This window comes from Muscardinus avellanarius, assembly GCF_963383645.1.
Source record: "Muscardinus avellanarius genome assembly, chromosome: 8".
In the NCBI taxonomy this organism is placed as follows: domain Eukaryota; kingdom Metazoa; phylum Chordata; class Mammalia; order Rodentia; family Gliridae; genus Muscardinus; species Muscardinus avellanarius.
This window is the reverse complement of record NC_137794.1, coordinates 44,423,007-44,437,495: the sequence shown is the minus strand read 5'-3', so window position 1 is coordinate 44,437,495 and position 14,489 is coordinate 44,423,007. Positions and strand designations below refer to the sequence as shown.

General features: G+C 40.7%; 1 protein-coding gene across 1 annotated transcript; it reads right to left on the bottom strand.

The window, feature by feature from the left end:
• Positions 1-1,088: 1,088 nt before the first annotated feature.
• Positions 1,089-9,317, bottom strand: GJA10 (gap junction protein alpha 10; the record flags this gene model as incomplete). The annotated part of the gene is made up of 2 exons (XM_080700453.1): positions 1,089-1,127; positions 7,899-9,317. 2 exons carry the CDS (start codon positions 9,315-9,317, stop codon positions 1,089-1,091), a joined length of 1,458 nt encoding a protein of 485 aa, XP_080556579.1.
• Between the last annotated feature and the right edge of the window lie 5,172 nt (positions 9,318-14,489).

Sequence of the window (14,489 nt, the reverse complement as noted above, 5' to 3'; positions counted from 1 at the left end):
CAGCCTCAGCTACTTAGTGAGGCTCTCAGCAAGTTAGTGAGACCCTTTTTCCAAATAAAATATTAAATAGGTCTGGAGTATAGCCCAGAGGTAGAAAAGACCCTGGGTCCCACCCCCAGTACCACACACACACACACCAAAAAAAAATAGGGCTGAGGGTATAGTTCAAAGGTAGAATGCCCCTGGGTTCCATTCCCAGTACCACACACACACATCCAACTGGTTCTTCCCCAAGAAATGAACTGATAAGAGAAAGAGAATAAAACGCTTCCCATCAGCCTCTGCTTTACAGACAGGATGCACATGTGAACCCAGGTTGAGTGTGGAGCTCCAGGCCTGTTCTAGGCCCATATTCAGGGCCCAGCTGCTGCCGCTGCTACAAAACTAGGGTTGCTCTCTGTTGGCCCAGTGGGTGATGGGGCTGGGAAAAGGAAACTGCATCCAATACTCCTCCCAGGGGCAGCAGCAGCTCTTGCCGCTAGATATTCTCTCCTGTGTACAATTCTTCCCTGAGCTTCAGACTTGCCTCATGCAATATTTCTGTCCCCAGAAGGGAAGGCCCTCAAGCAGGGCAGTGAGAGGCTAACTCCTGCCCCCATTAGCAAAGGGTCTCTTGGGGCACCCTTATCATAGCCTATTGGCTGCCAGGTGTTTCTGTATGTTAGTTCTCTGTCACTCTAATACGTAGGTAATCAACCTAGAAATAGAAAAGGGTATTTTGGCTTACAGTTATAGAGGCTTCAATCCATGGTCAGTTTACCCTCTTACCTTTAGACCTAGCCTTGTGATGGAGCAAATTGTTCAACTCATGGCCAGGATGTGAAACAAAGAGGAGGGGAGTCGGGTCCTACAATCGCCTTTGAGAACACTCCACAATGACCTAATACCCTCCACTAGGCCCTACCTCTAAAAGACGCCAGCATCTCCAATAGCCAATCTGGGTACCAAGCCTTTAACACCTGGGCCTCTGTGGGACATTTCAGGTCCAAACTCTAGCACTGTGGAGGGTGTGAGTCCCGGAGCTCTCTCACAGTTTGAGTTGACAAGGGTACGACTTTCCTCCTGCAGATACCAGCTGCTCTGATGCATTATTTTTTCATAATAGATGAAAGTTCTAGAAGCATATTCTGAAAGAGAAAAAAACAAAAAACAAACTCAAAAGGCTTATAAAAAGTTATCCCTGGCCACTCACCCTGTGACTCTGTGTCACAAATACCAGGGGTCCAAATAAAACCTGTTGCAAAGGACAATTCACTCTTTTCCCCAGAGATGAAGGTCATGGAAGAAGTCCTGTTGCCTTGTGGTGCTATTATGAAAGAGCTGAATCATACCTGCCTTTTCCTTCTCCTCTTCCTCCCACTGTTGCTTTTGTTTTGTCCAAAGTCCAGACTTAAAGCTAAAAGGTCAACCTTTTTCTAAGCTCCATATTAGTCTCCTCTACAATTAGCCAGATTTTCAGCCTTGAATAATATGGAAAGGGGAAATTCACTCAAATACAGAATATTTCATTTTGTAATAATCTACCCCCAATCTAAAAATATGCTAAACTCAGGCTATCTCTGGAAAGTAGAACAAGGACTGGCAATGGGATCTAGAAGGAGTTGGACTTGAATCAGACAGGATTCAGATAAAATCCTTCTCATTCACTCACCAAATAAATATAATTTATTAATATTTGTGTCCAAGGACTGTGCTACTGTGTCCAAGGACTGTCCTTTAACACAACCTAATCATGTGACTTTGGACAAGTAATCCATTTACTTATCCATAAAATAGAAATCATCACAGTTATAAAAGGAAGCCCATAGCAGTATCAAGACCATGATTGGATCCTCAATAAAGTGAATATTCCTCCTCTTCTTTAGATTTTTTTATAACTGATATTGTGCAAAACTTCTAAGCTAAAAGGTTAAAAACTCCTGGAAATCAAAAGAAATTAAAATACACCCCTAGAGACAATAACGATTATGATAGAAGTAAATATGTCCAATAAACATATAAATGCCCTTAGAAATAATGACAGAAGCCGGGCGTGGTGGCACATGCCTGTAATCCCAGTACTTAAGAGGCTGAGACAGGAGGATTGCAGGTTTGTCAGCCTCAGCAACCTAGTGAGACCCTTCACAACTTATGAGACCCTGTTTCAAAATAAAATAGGACTGGAGGTATAGCTCAGAGGTAGAAGACTCTTGGGTTCAATCCCCAGTACCATATACACAAAAAACCAATTCATTACAAAAATGTAAACTAAAACAATCGAAATTTTGTGTTCACTAGATTGGGCAAGAGGTATAAGATAATGCCTGCTATTGGTGAGAGTTTGGAAAATGTGTTCTAATGTGCTGGCGAAAGGATGTTATAGTCAGTTTTTCCATTGCTTTGACCAAAATCCCTGACAAACACAACTTGGAGAAAGAATGGTCCATTTGGGACTCACAGTTTCAGAGGTCAGTCCATGATTGGCCAGCTCCAAGGCAGAAACAGCTTGGAAGAAGGACATAGTAAAGGAAAAGCTGCTCTCACCTCCTAGTGGCCAGGAAGCAGAGAGAGAGGAGAGAGCCAGGAGCAGACACGGTCTCCAGGGCCCTGTCCCCAGTGACCTCCTCCAGCTATACCCCACCTCTGAACCTGGCTACAACTAACATATGAGCTTTTCTGGAGGACATTTTATCTTATTTAATTTTATTATTTATTTTATTTTTGTGGTATTGGGAATTGAACCCAAAGGAATTCTTCCTCTAAACTATACCCCATACTTTTTTTTTTTTTTAATTTTGAAACCTGGTCTCATTAGGTTTCTGAGGCTGGACTTCAACCTAAGTTCCTCCTGTCTCAGCCTCCAAGTGCTGAGATTAGAGACATGTGCCACTATGCCCGGCTTTGGGGGACATTTTATATCCAAACCATAACATAGGATAAATCAGAATAGCCCTTCCTGAGCAAAAATTGGCAATATCTATAAAGACATAACATATCTTGGTATTCCCATTAAAACCAACAATACTTCTAGGTACTTATCAAAGATATATATATGAGATATTCACTGCAAAGTATTTGTAGTAGAAAAAGTTTTGGAACAGACTAAGTGGCCTTCAGGTATCTTATGGCTCATTTACATCATGGAGAAGTATAAGCTGTGTTATAATTAGATATAAAATGTCCTCTAAGAGCTCATTTGTTAATGTTTGGAGTTGATGTAGTTGGGTCATGAGGGTTATAATCCCAGCAGTGGAGATTAATCCATGGATTTATCTGGTTCATGGCTTGGGCTGGTAAGGTATGGATGGAGAAGGTAGGTCTCTGGGGGTACAGGCTTGGGGATTATATATGGTTCCTCCTCCCCTCATTTTCTCTCCTGCTTCTGGCCTCCATAATGTGAGCACAGCTCATGTGCTCTCTCTTTCTATCTCTCTGCCTTCCGCCACCATGCACTGAGATCCATGGTCCCCAGCCTGACATTAACTGAACCCCAAACTATAAAAAAATCATTTCTCTAAGTTGCATGGTTAGATCTTTAGATGATGTTTGTCAGAATGCTGACTGAAACAAGCTGATATAAAGATAAAGGTAGCTCCATAGATGTTGATAAAGAAAGATCCCTATGGCCAGTTGTGGTGGTGCACGCTAGTAATCCCAGCATTTGGGAGGCCGAAACTGGAGGATCACGGTTCGTGGACAGTCTCAGCTACGTAGTGAAGCCCTCTGCAACTTAGTGAAACCCTGTTTCAAAATAAAGAATAAAATCTGGGCGTGGTGGCGCATGCTTGTAATCCCAGCATTCGGGAGGCTGAGACCTGGAGGATCGTGGTTCCCAGAAAGCCTCAGCTACTTAGTGAGGCCCTCTGCAACTCAGTGAGACCCAGTTTCAAAAATAAAGAATAAAAAATAGGGCAGGGGGTGTAGCTCAGAGGTCAAATGCCCCTTGGTTCCATCCCCAGACCTGCAAGAGAAAGAAAGAAAGAAAGAAAGGAAGAAAGAAAGAAAGAAAGAATAAAAAAGAGGGCAGGTGGTGTAGCTCGGTGGTTGAATGCCCCTTGGTTCCATCCCCAAACAGACCCGCAAAAAAAAAGAAAAGAAAGATTCCTGTGACATTTTTTTTCCAGTACTGGGAATTGAACCCAGGAACATTCTACCTCTGAGCTAAACCCCCAGCCCTATGTTTTATTCTTTATTTTGAAACAGAGTCTCACTAAGTTGCAGAGGGCCTCACTAAGTAGCTGAAGCTGGCCACAAACCTGTGATCCTCCTGTCTCAGCCTCTTAAGTACTAGGATTACAAGGCTGTGCCATCATGCCCAGATTAATATATTATTAAATGAACAAAGCAAACAGCAAAACAAAACAAATGGATCATACTGTAAATGTGTGTGTGTGTGTGTGTGTGTGTGTGTGTGTGTGTGTGTGTGTTTACTTGGGATGGGACCCAGAGGCATTCTACCACTGAGCTACACCCCCAGCCCTATTATATTTTTTTTTATTTTGAAACAGTCTCACTAAGCAGCTGAAGCTGTCCTTGAACCCATGATCCTCCTGTTTCAGCCTCCAAAATACTGAGATTACAAGCATGCACCACCAGCTTTCATTTATATTTTAAGACAATAAATATGTGTGGGTATTTATTTACCCTCAAGGATTAGTTACTAAGACATTCAGGAAAGTAGAAGGTACAAGCTCCATGCTGTTCAGAGAGGTTGGTTTAGAGAAAGAAATTGAGAGTTAAGCCCAGGTGAAAATAAAGGAGATAAACTTACTCATGGTCAAGTCCACATTTTACTATAATTTTATATTGTTTGAATTTATCAAATAAATTGAAAACTATCACCATACAAAAACCTAGACATGGAGCCGGGCGTGGTGGCACACACTTGTAATCCCAGCATTCGGGAGGCTGAGACCTGGAGGATCGCGGTTCGCGGACAGCCTCAGCTACTTAGTGAGGCCCTCTGCAACTCAGTGAGACCCGGTTTCAAAATAAAGAATAAAAAATAGGGCAGGGGGTGTAGCCCAGAGGTCAAATGCCCCTGGGTTCCATCCCCAGACCTGCAAAAAAAAAGAAAAAAAAAGAAAAAAAAACCTAGACATGGATATTGATCGCAGCTTTATTCAAAACTGCCCAAATTTAGACAGGTGTGGTAGGGCATGTCTGTAATACCAGTACTTGGGAGGCTAAGATAGGAGGACTGCAGTTTCGAATGCAGCCTTAGCAACTTAGTAAGACCCTCAGTAACTTAGTAAGATCCTGTTTCAAAATAAAAATGGTAGGGATGTATCTCAGAGATAGAATGTCTTTGAGTTCAATTCCCAGCACCTACCCAAAATTGTCTAAACTTGAAAATAACCAAGATGTAGGTAAATGGATAAATGAATCGTAGCATATCCAGACAATAAAATACTATTCAATAATAAAAGGAGCTATTAAGCCATTAAAATACAGAGAGAAAACTCAAATACATATTACTAAGTGAAAGGAACCAACCTGAAAAGACTGTACAAATTGTATGGTTCCAACTATATGACATTCTGAAAAATAAAAGACTATAGAGATGGTAAAAGATCAGTTGTTTCTAAGAGTTAGAGAAGAAAGGATAAAAAATAAATGGAGCACAGATGCTGTGTAAGATAATGAACGTATTCTGTTCAATATTATACTGGAAGATGCATGCCAGTATACACCTGTCAGAAAGCATAGAGTGTATAACACCAAGAGGGAACCCAAATGTAAAAGTAAGACTTTTTAGAGATAATCATGTGTCGATGTAGATTCATCATTTACAATAATTGTACTACTCTGGTGCAGGATACCAAAAACAGAGGGTTTGAGGGGACAGGTGGTTTATGGGAACTCTGTATTTTTCATCTAATTTTGTTGTGAACCTTAAACTGCTCTAAGGTGGAATTTATTAATTTAAAGACTATGACAGTCAGAGTCAAATATACATGCTATGGTTTGGATGGTGTTTGTCCTTTCAAAGGTTCATGTCTTAGAAGCTTGATCTCCAGAATGGTAGTGTTGGAAGGTGGCAAGGACCTTCATGAGATGGGATTTATGGGAAGTTCTTAGGTTGATTGAAGGTGTTCCTTCAGGAGAGATTAAGGAATCCCAATCTCTGAATTCTCATTTCAAGGTGTGTGTGTGTGTGTGTGTGTGTGTGTGTGTGTGTGTGTGTGTGTGTTTGCTGAGGATTGAACCCAGGGACATTTGACCTCCTGATCCTTTTGTTTTGGGAACAGTTTCTCTCTAGGTTGCTGAGTCTCACTAGCAAAGTTGCTGAGGCTGGCCTCATACCTGCAATCCTTGTCTCAGCCTCCCAACTACTGGTATTACAAAAATGTTCCACCACACCCAGCTGATATAATTCTTCCTATATATGCACCTCCATCATGATGTGATGCAGCTGGGAAAGTCCTTGCCAGAATAGAGCTGATGTGGTGTCATGCCCTTGAACCTCCAGAATAATGATCTAAACAAACCTTTTTATAAAGTTAAGCTGCCTCCATATCTTTCTTTCTTCCTTTCTTTCTTTCTTTCTTTCTTTCTTTCTTTCTTTCTTTCTTTCTTTCTTCCTTTCTTTCTTTCTTTTTGGTACAGGAGTTTGAACCCAGGGACACTCTACCTCTGAGCTATAGCCCCAGCCTTATTTTTTATTCTTTTATTTTCAAACAGGGTCTCACTAAGTTGCAGAGGGCCTCACTAAGTAGCTGAGGCTGGCCGTGAACCTGTGATCCTCCTGTCTCAGCCTCCCAAATATTGGGATTACAAGTATTCACCACCAAACTGGCTATTGATATTTCACTTTCGTAATGAAAATTGCCTTACACAGGACAGGCTTTTATATCCTTTAGGGGATGTGGTGCTGGGGATCTAACCCAGAGCCTTGTGCATGATAGGCAAGCATTCTACCACTGAGCACTGGTAGGAGATGTACTTGCCTAGCATTTACAAAGCCCTGGCTTCAATCCTGAGCACTTGTTGTGACAGAGCTTTAAAGTGCAAATCTGATTTCATCCCTCCTACTTCACATTGCCTGTTGGTTCTCTTGCCTCCCTACACGACCTCCATGCCCATGTCTCCAGATTTCTCTCTTACCACAGCCCTCCTGCTACCCTGTGTTCTAGATACCCACAGATCCCCAGTCAGCCCTGGTATTCTTTGTCCATGCTGCTTTTTCTATCAGGAGAGCCTTCTTCCATGTACCTCAGTCCTTCCAGTTATGGAGAAATTCATCACATCTTTCAACATTCAGTTCAAAGTGACTGGAGCTTTTCCTGACCCAGACAGAATTGACCACTACTTCCTTAACCCACTGACTCTCAGTAACATGACACCTCACACATGATCCCACTAACATGTCTGCCCATCTAATTTTCTCATCTATACTCTGATCCCTTTGATGAAAGAAGTAGTGCTTCATTCATTTATATACCAAGCACTTCTAAGACTGACTGGTATAAAGTAAGTTTTCTAGACATTTATTTAATGAGTTGAATTAATTGAGTTGAACTGAATGTATTGAATGAATAAATTTACCTTTCCACACATTAATCTCTCTCTCCGTTCAACTTTCTCTTGGCCTTTTTATTTGAGGGTGGTTCTAGGAATTGAACCCAGGGGCATTCTATGAGCTACCTATGAGCTATATCCCTGGCCCTTTTATTTTAAAACCATGATTTTCTAGGTTGCTGAGGGTCTAACTAATTTGCAGAGGCTGGCCTTGATGCTTCTGCTCAGCCCCCCAGTGACTGGGATTACAGATGTGCAATACCACGGCCCAGCTCATTTACCTTCCTCTTAACACATATACACATACTCACCATGAAGGAGGAAAGGGAAAGATGTAGTAAAGTGGGTCAGCTCCAGTGATAGTTCCATAATCAGAATGGCTGTCTGTCTTTACTTACCATTGATGTTCTGTGCCCAGAGGCTGAGGGCAGAGGCGAGGGGCTGTTTTCCCTATGTTGAAAATCCAAGCAGGAGCTATTCAAAGAACCAGAGCTTTCCAAGTCACCATGCAGCTGTCCCTTTTCAGACAGTAATCTGGACAGAAAGCTAGTCTTGCGACTGCCTGGGCAAGACCTGTCTATCCAGATTCCGCTCTCTCTCACACTGCCATCACTGTCCCTGCAGTGCTTGTGCAAGTCTGTAAGAGGTTCGCCTGAGGATTTCAGGTCCTGGGATTGCTCCCAGGTTTCTAATGCATAGTACGGACAGTGTAGCCCAGATTGGTTCATTGTATTCTGTAGGCCAAAGGAGGAATAGCATGGTTGCTGTCCTGGGTGCTGAATTCTGGCACTGCCATCCTGGGGACAGGGGCTATGAACATGGAGCTGTCCACCATGCTGATCCTTCTCAGCCCCGTCTCTTTTGCTACAGGAAGAATGTACCTCAAGTTGCCTGGGCTGGGAAATTTGCCACATGGTTTTAGAATTCGGAACATTGACTCGAATGACTTGCGGTTGACTGTTGGCTTGAAGCAGAGAGACTCTTTCAGGTAAGGAAGAACAAACCGTACATTGCTGGGCCCCTGAATATTTCTTCAAATGGAATGGAGGGTCTCTTTCATTCTCAATGCCCTCACTGCTGGATTTCTTATAAAGCAACCTCATGGTTTTCCTAATGCCCAAATGAATTATCTCAAGCATATTGAGCAACAAGGAGAGGGCTGCAACACTGTACATAAAGATCATGAAAATGGTCTTTTCTGTGGGCCTGGATACAAAGCAATCCACTGCATTGGGACAAGGAGATCGTGTGCACTTGTAAAGGGGATGGATTTGAAACCCATAGAGAATGTATTGGCCTATCATGAATCCTACTTCCAGCATAGATCTTGTCAAGATGTGTAAGATATATGTACGTAGCAGACATCCCTTCAGAGGGACTTTATGGATCCTCTTTTGCTCCTCCAACCTCCTCAGTTCTCTCTCTATCCTTTGTTGCTCCTCCAAGTCAAGCTCTGGATTCTCCATTTGGATTCTAAAGTAGGACCTTTTCCGATGTCTCTCTTTCTCAAAATTTCTGAGTCTATAAAGTGCATGGCCCATATATACCAGAGAAGGAGAAGACACAAAAATGATCTGTAAAACCCAGAATCTGATCAAAGAGATAGGGAAAGCATCATCATAACAGATATTATTGCAACCTGGCTGCTGGGTGTTGCAGACAAATGCTGACTGTTCATCCTCCCAGACATCCTCAGCAGCCACGCCAAGCACCAGCATTCGGAAAACGAAGAGGATGGTCAGCCAGATTTTTCCCACTATGGTTGAGTGGGAGTGAACTTCCTCTAAGATGCCACCCAATAAATTCCAGTCTCCCATGGCTGGAGACTTTTTTCTGAAATAGACAGAAAACACTGAAGTTACGAGCACCCATATATGTCATTCATTTATGTCATTTATTTTTATGTCATGTCTTTACAGATGCTCATAAATATTGTTTTATGTCAGCAAAACTACAAAGGATTTTTCAGTCCTAATATTTTAAGTTCATGCTTGATGAAACAAGGAATATAAGATTTTTTAGGAAACACTAAAGACCCTCCACACTGTGAGTGTTCTATCCTCTCCCCACACAAGCTGCCTGTCATTCCACTATACTCACTGATCTTCGCATTTGCACAATATATTCCCATTCCCCAATTTTGTTAATTTGTACACTCATATGAGAGGACCCATTTATCATACAGCTGTCATGATCTTGTGTGTGTGTGTGTGTGTGTGTGTGTGTGTGTGTGTGTGTGTGTGTAACCAGGATTGAATCCAGGGACATTCTACTCCTGATCTATACCCTAGCCCAATTTTATTTTTTAACTTGAAATAGTGTCTCACTAAGTTGCCAAGGCTGGTATTATAGCTTGTGGAGCTTTGAAGTAGAACTTCTCTGGGTTTCATTTTCAGTAATCACCCCATAAACAAACAAACAAAAACAAAAACTGAATGACAAAAGTGGAGATGTGAAGAAGGCATTTAAGTCCTGTGCACAACAACAACAAATTAGATTTTAAAATAATTTATAATTCTAATCTGTCTTAAGGAGTTAAGATCTTTTCCCATAAGAATTCCTCTAAAAATTTCTGGCCATTACCTTTTATTTTTATTTTTTTTATTTTATTTTATTTTTTTGTGGTACTGGGGTTCCTGGAAGCCCTTCTACCTCCGGGCTACACTCCCAGACCTACTTTTACATTTTTGTTTGGAAACAGGGTCTCCTAAGCCAGCGTGCGCGGCTGGCTTCGAACCTGCGTGATCCTCCTGTCTCTGCCTCCCAAGCACGGGGATTACAAGCGTGCGCCACCACGCCCGGCTACCTTTTATTTTTAAAAGATTCCTTTAGCACCTCAAAAAAATCTAGAGCTTCTATTTCATATTTAAAAACTTGGGATGGAAAAGCTAACTCATTTCAATTTATTTATTTTCTATTTGACAATCCTAAATTATTTAATGCTTCTTTTGTCACTATTTCTTTTAAAAGTGGAAATTATTTTTACATAGCAAATAAAGAATATTGGGCTTATACGAAATACAATTGCCAGGCATAGTGGTGCACACTTATAATCCCAGAGCTTGGGAGGCTGAGACAGGAGGGATCGCACAGGTTCAAAGCCAGCCTCAGCTACTTAGTGAAGCTCTCAGCAACTTAGTGAGACCCTGTTTCCAAATAAAGTATAAAATAGGTCTGGGAGTATAGCCCAGAGGTAGAAAAGCCCCTGGTTTCCACCACCAGTACCACAAAAAGAAAGAAAGAAAGAAAGAAAGAAAGAAAGAAAGAAAGAAAGAAAGAAAGAAAGACAATCTACATATTAGTATGCAAGAGCAAATTCCTTTAGACACGAGTCCTAATTTCCTAAAAATAACTTTTTTACCATTAAATAAATGAAGGTCCTAGAAATATTCTCAAATTTTCTTTTATTAACAAATTCTAATTTAGCATCTCTGATGTAAAAAATGCTAATTCTTTACTGCATTTAGATTTTTTAAAATTTAAAGATAGAAAGATCTTATCTTTTTATCCCCAATTGGTATTTTTAAAATATATTTCTCATAAGCAAGATGGCCCACATATTTCTCACTTACCTTACAGGTGGACACACACACAAAATATATCACGACTGGGCTCAAAGAACTTTAAAGTTACACCATCCATGGCTAATTAGTGGAACAACCGTTGATGGTTTCAGATATAAAGGCTCTGGTCAGGTGACTGTGAGGCTCTAATTCAGAATAAGCACAGTAATTTTGATCAATAAAGTCTAACCTAGTTTTTTCCTAAGGCTCAAAATGTCCTTTGACACTTTGCAGTTTTCTTGTAATATTTTTTCTAGTTGATACCATGCTGAGACACCTCCTAGTGTATTCCATTTAGAAATGAAAAGTGAAACAAATGAGAATTTTTCTTTTTCGTAAATGATTACAATGATTTGAATTTAGGTCCATTTCTTTCAGTCCATTGATTGCTCTGAAAATTGATACTTACAAATCAATATATCCTGTCCAGTTTCATAAACATCTGCCTGGGGTGAGTCTAGCTACATCAAATGTGAACAAATAATAATGAAGTTACTAACCCAAAGTGTTCTTACAGACCATACCATGCAAAAAGAAGAAACATCTCAAAAGGAGAATAAGCATTTTTAGAACACTGAGGGACACTGGGACTATCTGTAGATTATACATACATTTTAGCAACATTCTATTAGGCCAAAACATATAGTTCAGGAAAATAGTTCTTCCTTTTCAAGAGAGAATCTGAAAGTCAATAGTAACTTTAGAATCTCAGTCTGATTTTTGCAGAGAAAGAATTCAAATTCCAGAGAGGTCAAATGACTTGCCCAAAGCAGACAGACTAGTTCTTCTAACCCCCAGTCAGTAGCATCTTTCACTGGTCACATCACAAGTGCATAATCTTACTGTCATCTTAGAGTAGCTGACAGCAAGGGCAAAGGCATCACTTGAACCCAATGATGTCTTCAAATCTCAGCTCATGGGCACATTTCTAAGCCTCCTCTTTTCCGTATAAAATGTAGAGGTGCATGTAATTACTGGTAGTCATAAGTATCATCTGCCTATTCTATTTTTGGGTACAGTTTCAAAGAAAGAATGATAATGAATTGTAGATAGGTGAGGAGGTTACACTTATACTAGGCTCAAGTACAAATTGATCACCAGGATTAACTAAAGAAGAAAACATCTTCTCTGTATTAATAAGTGTATTTGTATAGTGTTGGGTACACTGTCCAAGAAAGCACCTGATATTTAACTATAAATTCACCTAAAAATAATGAATTTAATATCTTTTTTTGTGGTTCTGGGGATGGAACCCAGGGGCATTCTACCTCCAAAATACACCCCCAGCCCTGTTTTTAGTCTATTTTTGAAACAGTCTTACTGATTTGCAAATGGCCTTACCAAGTAGCTGAGGCTGTCCGCAAACCATGATCCTCTGGTCTCCACCTCCCAAATGCTGAGATTACAAGCATGCGCCACCATGCCTGGCCTTAATTTATTATTTTTAATGCATGTTATCAGTGTCAAAATGTTAGAAGTGTGTATTTATGTATACAATAACACAAGAAGCTACTAGTATTATCCCTCTTTAGGGAAGGTAACTGGATGACTGAGGAAGAGGTAAGATGGATTCTTTTACACTGTATTTACTTTATAGTGACTGTGTTACTTACTCAATAAAATAAATGTTTAAATTAGAAAATAAAACTAAAACATATATCTAATTTTTAATTAAGTCAAATTTTATTGTAAGACATAAAGTTTCATTAAAAACTTCCATAGATATATCTGTTCACTTGATTCTTGAAGACTTTCAGCAAGTGAATATATTAAAGACAAAAGTAGAGAATGGGCCATCCTCTTACCACCTCAACAGTGATATGAAATAATATCCTAATAAGGTCAGCTCTGTACTTCCCTGCTTCTGGGAGCGAGGAGAAACAAAGTGGAAACTAAAGCAATTGTTGTTGCCATAGGAATACGGTTGTTTTTTTTTTTTTTTTCCTCTCACTCCAGCAAAAGTTATTCTGAATCTATGGAGTTGCCAGTAGGCTCGACACATGGAGCAACAGAAGAGAACAAAAATGTTGGAGAGAAAAATATATCAGGATAAAGAAAGGCAAAAGATACAGAAAGATGCTTGCAGAGCAAGAGATCCCCTTGTTCCAGTCTTTGTGCTGGTCAATGCAACCAAAATATGGGGTGGTGCATGCCTATAATCCCAGTAATTGGGAGGCTGAGACAGAAGGATCACAAGTTCAAAGCCAGCTTCAGCAACTTTGAGAGGCCCTCAGCAACTTAGTGAGACCCTGTTTCAAAATAAAAAATAAAATAGGGCTGGAGGTGCAGCTTGGAGATAGAATGCATCTGTGTTCAATCTCCAGTACCTAAAAAGAGAAAGAACGCAAGAAAGAAAGAGAGATAGAAAAAAATTGGAACAGAACCAGATGCCATTAGTTTAATGTTTCTTGATGGATGTAGGCAAATGTGAAGGTTTTTTTTTCCAGAATGGGATTTTCCTTCCTTTTTCAAGTTTGGCAGTGAAGAATTAGAAAGTACATCTTTATATCTTTAGATATATCACTTTTTTTTTTTTTTGTAGTACTGGGGATGGAACCCAGGGGCATTCTACCTCCAAGCTACACCCCCAGCCTTATTTTTTTTTTATTTTTTTTTTTGAAATACAGTCTCACTGAGTTGCAAAGGGCCTCTCTAAGTAGATGAAGCTGTCTGCAACCTGCAATGCTCCTGTCTAAGCCTCCCAAATGCTGGGGTTACAAGCATGCACCACCACACCCAGTTTAGACACATCACTTTTGTGTGTGTGTGTGTGTGTGTGTGTGTGTGTGTGTGTGTGGTACTAGGGTTCCTGGAAGCCCTTCTACCTCCGGGCTACACTCCCAGACCTATTTTTTATACTTTTTTATTTGGAAACAGGGTCTCCTAAGCCAGCGCGCCCGGCTGGCTTCGAACCTGCGCGGTCCTCCTGTCTCCGCCTCCCAAGCGCGGGGATTACAAGCGTGCGCCACCACGCCCGGCCTCATCACTTTTAACTCTCTGATCAGTCTTTGAACAGTCACCCAAATGGGGAGACCTAGATCTAAGATCTTTTGTCCTGACTGCATCTGACATCCTTGCAGTTTTATGATTACTTCCAAAAATGTGGAAACTAAATCTATTGAGAAACAGAGATGAACAACAAAAAATGAAGTTAAGGCCGGGTGTGGTGGAGCACGCTTGTAATGCCCGCGCTTGGGAGGCTGAGACAGGAGGATCTCACAGGTTCGAAGCCAGCCTCAGCTACTTAGTGAGGCTCTCAGCAATTTAGTGAGACCCTGTTTCCAAAATAAAATATAACATAGGTCTGGGAGTATAGCCTGGAGGTAGAAAGCCTCTGGGTTCCACCCCCGGTACCACCAATAAATAAATAAATAAATAAATAAATAAATAAATAAATAAATAAATAAATAATATAGGCTGGGCGTG